At 33.7% G+C, this 10,096-nt stretch overlaps 1 protein-coding gene across 1 annotated transcript; it reads right to left on the reverse strand.

Moving 5' to 3' along the window:
* Window positions 1-135: 135 nt before the first annotated feature.
* Window positions 136-1,851, reverse strand: LOC132034535 (beta-amyrin 28-monooxygenase). Its single transcript, XM_059424942.1, has 2 exons — window positions 1,664-1,851; window positions 136-1,416 (listed from the first exon to the last, which is right to left on the reverse strand). The coding sequence occupies exons 1-2, from the start codon at window positions 1,784-1,786 to the stop codon at window positions 1,117-1,119; spliced, it is 423 nt and encodes a 140-aa protein (XP_059280925.1). The 5' UTR covers window positions 1,787-1,851; the 3' UTR covers window positions 136-1,116.
* Window positions 1,852-10,096: the final 8,245 nt, after the last annotated feature.

Below are 10,096 nucleotides of genomic sequence, written 5' to 3' on the forward strand. Positions count from 1 at the left end.
AAATACTTTTTCAACCCCCAATTTTCTTAACCCAAATTTAATTTTTTGACTTAAGTGGCCCAAAAGTCACCTCAAAAGAATTTCCAAACTTAAACGACACCTTCAGTTAATTCTTCCCGAAAACATACCTGGATGAGAGACAGGTGCAGTCTTTGACTCTTTTCGCTTAAATACTGGGAGAGTTGGTGCTGGTCTTAATATGGTATAAGTACTTTACATACAACTATAGGAGTTTTTCCTGAATGCTTAGAAATGTTAAATAATATCAGCACAGCTCACCAGGCTCAATGTATATGAATGATCCACGTGTTTCGACATGTTATCCATCCTGAAGCGGGTCCACAAATCCAATCTTTTCAATATACTTTTTCTTGCTGAAGCGGATTTCACTTAAACGGGTACTGGTAGTCAGTCATATACGTGTCATATAGGATGTAAAGCTCATATTAAGTTGATGATGGCTGATTCAAGTTACAGAGGTTAAGCAGAATGGAAAAGAAAACATGGTATTACATATGTTAACGAGACAATAAAAACTAAAGAAAATATATTACTACTCCTTCTGCTGCAATTTGTTTATTTTACTTTCCTTTTTAGTATCTTTCAAAAAGAATAGAATATCACTTTTCATATTTAGTAATTTTTTACCTCCAATCTGATATGAAATATTTCAGACCGCAAATTCAAAATACATTTTGATGCATCACACAAATCATATGTTTGAGACAAGATTCAAGAGTTTTTTTAATTTTCTTATACTCTGTGTCGATTCAAATTAAGACACATAAATTGAAATGGAGGGAGTACTATTTATCTCGTAATACTAATTCAAAGTTACGATGTTGACGACTGAAGGAAAGCGTTAATCCAAGCAAATTGGATGATTAAGAGATTTCACTTCGAGTCCTGTTAGTATTTTGATTTTATCATGGAGATAGATTGGCATAAGCTTTTTTTTTTTTTCAACTCCTTTAAACAAAACAAATGCAAAAGGCTTGTTTTAATCATTATTTCCAGTAGACTTCTATCAATTCTTACACAACATCAAATACAAAAAGGCGTTTGTTACTTACGTGGCTGGCAATGCTTCTTTTGTATCTATAAGAAAAATAAGATTCAAGAATTGTGAGGTTGAAGGCTAATGGGAAGTCCTTCAACAGGGGTAGGCATTGGATCATATATAATTTTCTCATAAGGAATGAGTAATTTCCAACTGAATTTCCTGATTAAGATGTGCAGAAATATGAGAATCTCCAGTCGAGCAAACTCTTTCCCTACGCACATTCTAGCACCTCCCCCGAATGGAACATATGTATATGGTGCAGGTCCAGCTCCTTCAAATCTTGATGGTTCCAAGCTCGTCGCGTTGGGGAAAATCTTGGAATCCAGACTTGTTAAAGAAGTATTCCAGTAGAACTGTCCCAACATCAAAGTAACATAGTCAATGAATTTAATTTCTATGCAACTCACAGCATAAATGTATCTATATAATCAGATCACTTACAAGATAAATACAGGTGAATTTCTATGATAACATCAATTATAAGACCTGATGAAGTAAGTTCACAAAAAGTCTTTACATGGTAGTTTTATTTAGATCCTTTATCAATTTAGTGTACTGCATGATAGTATCATAGACAGAGTAAATGTAGTGTTTAGTTACCTTCCAGCCCTTAGGGATGTGATAACCTTCATAATTTATATCCACAATTGCCTCTCGATAAGCCCCCATTATAGGTGGTGTCAGTCTCATAACTTCAGATACTACGTTCCACGTATACTTCATCTTCTGTATATCATCCCAACTCAAAAACTCCCCTTCTTTCTTTGCCGATGCTATCTCAATATGCTCTGCTTGTTAGTTTAAATAATTGATTAAAAAGAGTTGTTTCATAAATATTGACAGAGTATATATAAGATGATTCCATAAATATATAAAAGGGACAATTACTTTTTCGGGCCGCACAAAAAAAAAATAGCCAGCACATATATATATTTTGTATATTAAGTATAAATATACATCTTATATAAATGGATATATGTATAATATACATCATCAATTTATATGTTTTATATATTATGGCTAGTGCCCGTAATTTATTCGGCTGACGGGAAAATATGAAAAAAGAGGTGTGATGCAGACAAAATTTTAATGCAAGCGAAGCCGACCACCAACGTCAGATAGCAGCTTGTTCACATCACACCTTTGTGGTGTGTCTCCCGCACCCTATTAACGTGGGATGCTTTGTACATCGAACTATTATTTTTTATTTTTTAAGGAAATTAAGGATCACCAGATTTCTTAAATTTTGTGCCCAATAAAATACTTTCACATAAATTGTGACGTAGGGAGGATAAAAAAAAGGCCATATGAAATTATGGATCACCAAACTGACCTTCACTACAAGAAATATGATATTTAGCTACGAAAAATACTAGCTACAAGAAAAACTCGTCACTAAATGTTCACTTTGCGTACAAAAGTTCCATTTCGTCCTTAAATACATGAGACACATATTTTTAGTGACGAAACACAAAGATTCGTAGCAAAGTTTTGTCCCCTAAAGTTTCCCTCCAAAAAAAGCGTTGGCGCCATTTATTGAGTACTATTAGCCACGAATTTAAAGTTATTAGTGACACATTATTTTGTCATTAATGATGTAACCAATTTGTGACAAAACTAATTTTCGTCCTAAAATAAGTTAAATTTTTAGACAAAAAACTTTTGTCGCAAAAACTATGTTGATACATTAGTGACAAATTAAAATATGTAGTTAACTATTGTAAACTTTAGCCACATAATTTTATAATTAATTGTTACTTTAATTTTTGTCACTAATAGGTTCAAAACAATTAGTGACAATTGTATTATTTGTCTCTGTTCAACTTACAATTTAGTCACAATGCAATTTTGTCACAAAAATATAAATTTGAAATGGCTACGACTTAAATTTCGTAGTTGACTAGTGTAATCATTAGCTACAAAAAAATTTGTAGTTATAAAGAAAAAAGATTCAGTACACATCTCGATCTAAACAAAATAAAAATTAGAGTTTTATCCGTCAATAGATATGCCCCGCAAGCATAATTTTCTTTGAAATACTATACCATACTACCGACAAGCTACATAGACCATATTACATAATAAAAGAGTTAAAATGCCTATACTTTTTAACTAATATACCACTAAAATTTGGAGATGGAAAACTTTTTACGCAAAAAAACTATGTTGATACATTAGCGACAAATTAGAATTGTAGTTCATCATTCCAAACTTTAGCCGCAGAATTTTATATTTAATTGTGACTTTAATTTTTGTCACTAATAGTTCGAACAATTAGTGACAATTGTATTATTTGTCTCTACTCAACCTACAATTTAGTCACAACGAAATTGTCACAAAAAATATAATTTTCAAATGGTGACAACTTAAATTTCGTATTTGAATAGTGCAATTATTGGCTACCAAAAATATGTAGTTACAAATTAAAAGATTAAGATACATCTCGATTTAAACAAAATTAAAAATTAGAGTTTTCTCCAACGACAATTATACACCACACAAGCATATTTTTTTTTGAAATACTAGACTATACTACTCGATAAGCGACATAGACCATATTATATAATAAAAGAGATAAATGCCTATATTTAAAGTTATTTTTTGAACTAATATACCTTTGCACGAGGAGCTTGGGCAAATAATTTTATTAATAACAAGGTTCATTACAAAAAGAAAGTAGGCTGTTTTTAAAAATAAAATTCTATAATTAAGCGAAGATAACTTATTTTTGAGAGGTAAGTTTACAGATAATCCCAATCAATGACATGAAATAATCTCCATTGTCCAATTCAATCTTGTAACACTAAACCAAGAAAATCTACACGGCCTCGCCAATACTTCCATTTCAAGTTCTAGTCTACTTTTAGCACTACAATAAGGTGAACAAACACTTTCTTTGGTGCTTATCCTCTGTCAAACTTCTCAGTAAAGAGTATAAATCTAGCGATATCTATAGGATGCATACTACGCTTCCTTCGTAAATCTAGAATAACTTGTGCAGTCACTTGGATATCTTGTTAAAGGAATACATTTTCTCGATAGTGATTCTCAAAAGCAAAGTGGAATGCAATTGTCAAGATCGAACGATGATTGTAATTGCTTCCTTCAACTTCACCGATCAGTGGGTCCCACACCAGTTCTAGCCTCAAGAATTGAATCTAAATCCAAAGTCCGAGATGCACCGGGAGAATCCCGCATCATAAAGAGTAATAAAGTAGGTAAACTATGAGAATAAGGTAAGAAACTAATTTCGAAGTTAATAGAAAATCCAAAGAAAGACATATGTAAATGATATACAACTATTTCAGGAAAACTATATCAATGTCCACCAACATAGCTTCACACTCCATCCGATACAAACTATTGAAACCAAGATGATTACATTTACATATCATATGTAATAGCAAAAATAGTTAAAACACCACAGTGAAAAAACAAACTTTATGTTACCGGATTACTTTCACAAGTTTCACTAGACAGGCGCTTTAACTAAACTATGAAAATTGGTGAAGCGACTCAAATTTAGTGTCATGTGACATTCTTAATTATCCAAGGATGCTCCATGATCTTTTGAAAAGAAAGCATTTTTTGAAAAGTCCTTCACAAGCGTAAAAAGAAAGGAAACAATCAAAAAGGCGTTCAACCAGAAATTTTGCAAGTGTTTTAAAACGTAACTCTTTGACCTATATACACCAGTATTATTTTCTATATGCACTGTATGTGCTTTAACTAACCACCCTTCGCTTATGTAGTTTTTCTACTGGTAATCCAAACAGACAAGTACTAATCAATTTACCCGGCTAATGAGATTCTTAGCTTCAAAGAGATACATCGTGTGTGTTGAAGGGAAGCCGAGGTCTACCTTCATAATTCTATAATACTCGAGTTAGTTTATCATGATTTTCTTAAAGATAGCAGTTGAAAGATGACAGAAGCGGAAGAGAATAGTTACCTTTTGAATGTGTCGGTCTCGTATCTCGGCCTCAAATGGAGTGCACACCGTAGAAAAAAACTCGTAGCAGGATCCCTAGAGTCCAATTGTCAATCGTATAATCAGCGAGCTTTGTTCTCCACCATTTTCGGTGCTAGGATAGTCCAGAGTTCCGCACATTGTATGTCTCTTGCTTCGATTGTACAGACCACTCCAAAGTCCGCAATCTTCAAGCGTACTTGCCCGCATTTCATGTGATAATCTAGTCTAGATATTTGTGGCAGTTTTCAGATGCTAGGTGCTTATTAACTTTTCAAAGCACCAAAATAATCTTAAATTCTCTAAAAGATGAAAGGCAGAAAAGGCTGTGATTAAAAGCTAGAAGTTTCTACATTCGTAGGTTTTCAGACATAAGAAGATATACATGATTCAATCAGACAAAATTTGCAAATAACTTATGAAAGTCATCCCCCTGAAATCCACTAAACAAGATACAAAATTCAGAAAAACTATTAACAGGTAACTGACCTTACTATTATGAGGTTACATCGCAAGACAATGTCAGGTTACCATCACCTTTATGTTTACCATCGTCATTAGTACTATTATTACCTTCATTCTCCTCATTATCACTTATGTACTCTACCATAGTGTCATCCTCTTGGTCGGAATCTTCTTCGATATAATCAACTTCAACTTCGGCTTGTTTGAGCATCCAATTCAATTACATTTGCATCCAGGGTAATCGGTTCAACATCATCTCTATGTAGTTTACTCAACATATCCACCGTATCATTGTTGACACCCAATTTTGTCCCTCCTTTATTTCAGTTTATTTCCTTGGGTTTTTAAATTAATTAAATCTAAATATTTTATCTTCACTATTATTTCTACTACTATCATTACTTTCATTTTTTTTCTTATTCTACTACCACTATTAATAGTATTACTTTATCACAATTTTTAAAAGGGTTCGTTTGTCACTTATTTTCGTTAAATTAATTATACTTTACCAAGTCTTTATTTTCTCCGTATGATCATTAATCATCATAGTATATATACTAGTTGCTAAATTAAGGTCCCAAAAAATAAATTAATTGAAGAGGGCCACATTTTCGGACCAACATTTTCAAATTTCGTACTAATACGGCCCACACCCGACCGGCCCAATACAAGTTCAAATTAAGACCCCATTTGAAACAATTTCCCTTTCCCTAATTCCTTCGTACTCGCACCCTTTCACTTTCTCTCTCCCGCGTCTCTTTCTCTCCTTCCTTTTTCTGACTTCTCTCTCCCTCTCACCCATTTTCAGTTAGCATACAACCTCCATTTCGCCTCCTTCTTCATTTCTCCTTTCCTATTTCCTTTCTCGTAAATTGGCCAAAACCTCGACCCAAAAAAGTGAGCTTTTGTTTTTCCCATTTCGGATAGTCTCCGGATATCCGTTCTTGTCCTCTTCCAACTTTCCTATTCTACACAAGATACATACGACTCTCTCATCCCAACGAATGGTTCGTCCATTTTTGTGCCAAATTTCACTTTCCTCCTTACCTACTTCGGGCGTGTGAGATGCTGAAACTCTTCTTTGCTATCGTCAATGATTCGGTCAACACAACAGGCCAATGAACTTTCGGACTTTTGATTCTTGTGCGAGAGGTTCGGTGTGGAAACGGCTCTTTTTGAAGCCAAATGCCGTAATTACCCTCTCCGGTCCAGTTTTCAATTTTCAAAACCCTAACCCTTACATCCTTCTCCTATAAATACATCTTTAGTTCCTAGCCGAAGGGAGGGTATTGAACACTGAAAGGGGGGAGAATACTCTAAATTTGGTGCTACTTTATCCCTTAACATTTCTGATAGAAGCATTCTCTGGGTTTTTGATTTTGAGACTCTTGTTCTCGAATCGTTTGTCGAATTCGAGAGTTAGATTCGAGACCTCGACGTCCATTTCACCCACGCAAACGGTCGAAACCCCCTTTCTCACTTCGTTTTAAATTTCGTTCCACGTAAATCGATATAGTTAGATTTGCTTAATTTAGTATGATTTGATTGACGTGGTGATGAGCTATTTTGCAAGTGGTTTCATGTAGTCCTTTAAGTGTTTTGTCTTGTTTATATAACGTTTGTTCTCGCATTTATATTGGCCAGTTCTTTGGTTCTTGTGTGTTGGTGTTGATACATTTGTCGTTTGTACTTAGTTTTAGAATGATGAAGTATTTCTTTATGGTCCTTGTTGGGGTTCAATTTTATATGATAATGTCGATATAGAGGTAGGGCTTGAATTGGCTTTAAAGCAGACAGGAAAATCTTTGGTGTTTGACTTCGATCCGATTGCAGGATGTATTAGATTCGCTTGTTGTTGCTTGAATATGGATTGATTAGTCCTCTCACTATGGCAAATATAGTATCATAATCGGCCGAATGAATTGACAATATGGAAAAGTGGTTAAGTATGTTAAAAGCAGACATCCAAGTTGTTCGAATCATGCTTTCGGTTTAAGGTTTCTAAATCATACTCTGGTATTTAAAGAAGTGTTTAGCTCGAATCTTATCAGATTAGAGCATAATAAGAAAATATCATGCCTGTGCTATTTTTTAGTGCTGTTTGGAAGAATGAGGTTAAACATTGAAACCTGGTTTTGTTGGCTTATTGTTATGACATACAACGAGTTTTATGTCCAGTTACGACCTAGAATTCCTGCCAATCACGCTAATATGGTTAAAAAATGTATTGCGACTGGTCATCCCATTAAGTATTCGTGTCAAAAACTGGACCTTTTCGTGTTTATGAACATGAGTTTTCCTGAGCGGCTATACCCTGTTAAGTTGTTCTATGGCTGAAGCTCTTTCCCTGCCTTTGTTTACTGAGTAGTTAAACATGCTTTAGTGCATATTTGAACGTGTATACTGCGTTAGTTGATTACTCCTAGAGTAGTTCAAGATGGCTGGTTTTCGATTTGTTCATAGGAAATGTCCTTGGCCTAGCTTGTTTGTTTTGCTTGAATATTAGTTCTGTTAGACTTTTATTATGGTAAATATGGTGTCACAACTTGGTCAAATGAGTTAATAATGCTATGAATGCCTTAAGTGCGTGGGACAGTCTGTTTTGACATGATGCCGTGTTCTATTAAAATTGATCATGGTTATGTTTTATCTCTTTCTAATTAAATGAAAATGGAAGTTACATGATTCTATACTGAAAGCCATGTTTTGACCTTGTTTGTCCCTGGGCCGAACTTACATAGGTGATCCATATAGATGTTGAGGCTTCTCTTTCCGTCATTCCTTAAGCTTAATTGCTTCTCTTAAATACTACATTTGGTGACTTATTTGTCCAACTTGCATGTTTGTTCGGATTAAATGTAAATCGTTTATGCCTTAGTGTAAATATTTAGACGTATACTAATCCTTTTATTTCTATTTTATGCATGGCTACCGCATACGAATCCGAGGGACTCGCTCATCTCCCGCATTCGGTGTTGGGCCAAGGCCCAACGATATCCTTCTCTCGAGTCAGCTCCGTCCGTAGCATAAATGAAAAAACAAATTCTGGGCCAAGCCCAATAACAACAACTGACTCGCTGTAGCCGATATAACTTCTTGGCCTAGGCCCGACGACGTGAACAGCTCGTTAAAAGCAGTTGGGCCCGGAAAATGGGCCAGATCCATTTAAATTTCTTTTCCTCTCTTTTATCTTATGGTTGTGTATTTTGATTTGTTTTGTAGTGGCTAACACTTTGTCTTACTTCATTTTCTTAACTTAGACGAATTCTAGCAAACTAGTGATTTAGTTTTAGTATAAAAGGTAGTTAATTTAAGGAAACCAATATTTAATCCCAAGTTTCATTTTTCTTTGTTATATATATTTAAATTGTTTATAGTATCTATAATATTCATTTCAGAATAAATTGATAGCCTAAATTCATATTTTGAATTAAAGGGGTCATATTCTTACTACCGTAATTTCAAAATATTACTAATACATCAAACATTTATTTAAAAATGTTTTCTAAACCTTATTTTCTTCTACCTATATATTTTTATGCAAGTCTTACTTTTGTCGTATTTTGGCTAAAAATCCTCGGTAGTATTTATAAATTTTATTTTAAATGACATTTTGAAGTTTCCTCTTGCAAGATCTTCATATTTAGTACAAGCTTTATTCTAAATAACATTTTAAGAGCCTTAACAATATTTACAAACTACTTTATTTTCTAAAATGTAATATTCACACTTAGCCTAATTAAAATTGAGTCCGGACGGATTAACCATTTTTAATGGAACTTAGAGGATACTAATACCTTACTCTAGGTTAATTTAATAACTACATAGATCTTTTGGTTTCGTGACTTTAAAAAAACAAATCGGCTGAATATCAACTTTAATTACCTTAGGTGCCTAATTCATAGTAATAATTTAAATTAGCGGCTATTTGGCTAATTAACCCGGAATTACCCGGATGTTATAAAAGCTTATTTTTGTACTTGGTTAAAAATAGGGTGAAACAATAGGTAAACAACACGAATTACTTTCAAGTGACATCTCTTGGTACACATCATTATTTGTAATATGCGACTCATCACTTTCTATCTCTGAATTTTCCTTCTCCGGGACATCATATAAATTAATACATCTTGAAATTTGAGCACAATTCAATTTTCCCCAATTTTGGGTCATCAATGTAAAATACTTGTTTTGCTTGAGTAGCTAGTCTGAAAGAATCATGTTCATACCAAAACCTTTTAACACATATGCTAGTAAAATGTTTATCTTTCTTTTTCTTGCAAGATCAAACCACTTGCATTTAAATAGAAAAACTCGATTCTCGTCAACATACTCACAACTCGATGATGTGGAGTTATAATACCATAAAAATCAATCAACTCATTTTCATGATAACTGCTGACAACTATACCCACAATTCGCTTTACGTAATTCATCGCGTCGTTGAAATAAGATACCTAACACCATTTATAACACAGCCGAGTATGTTTTTCTTCCACATACATGCAGTTAATTTGCCAAAGGATATAATTTCTTGATAGGCATTGACTTGTCCTTATTATATAATTTCAAAATCTATGATTAAAAAAATATTGCGT

The sequence above is a fragment of the Lycium ferocissimum genome, chromosome 10, assembly GCF_029784015.1.
Source record: "Lycium ferocissimum isolate CSIRO_LF1 chromosome 10, AGI_CSIRO_Lferr_CH_V1, whole genome shotgun sequence".
NCBI lineage: Eukaryota > Viridiplantae > Streptophyta > Magnoliopsida > Solanales > Solanaceae > Lycium > Lycium ferocissimum.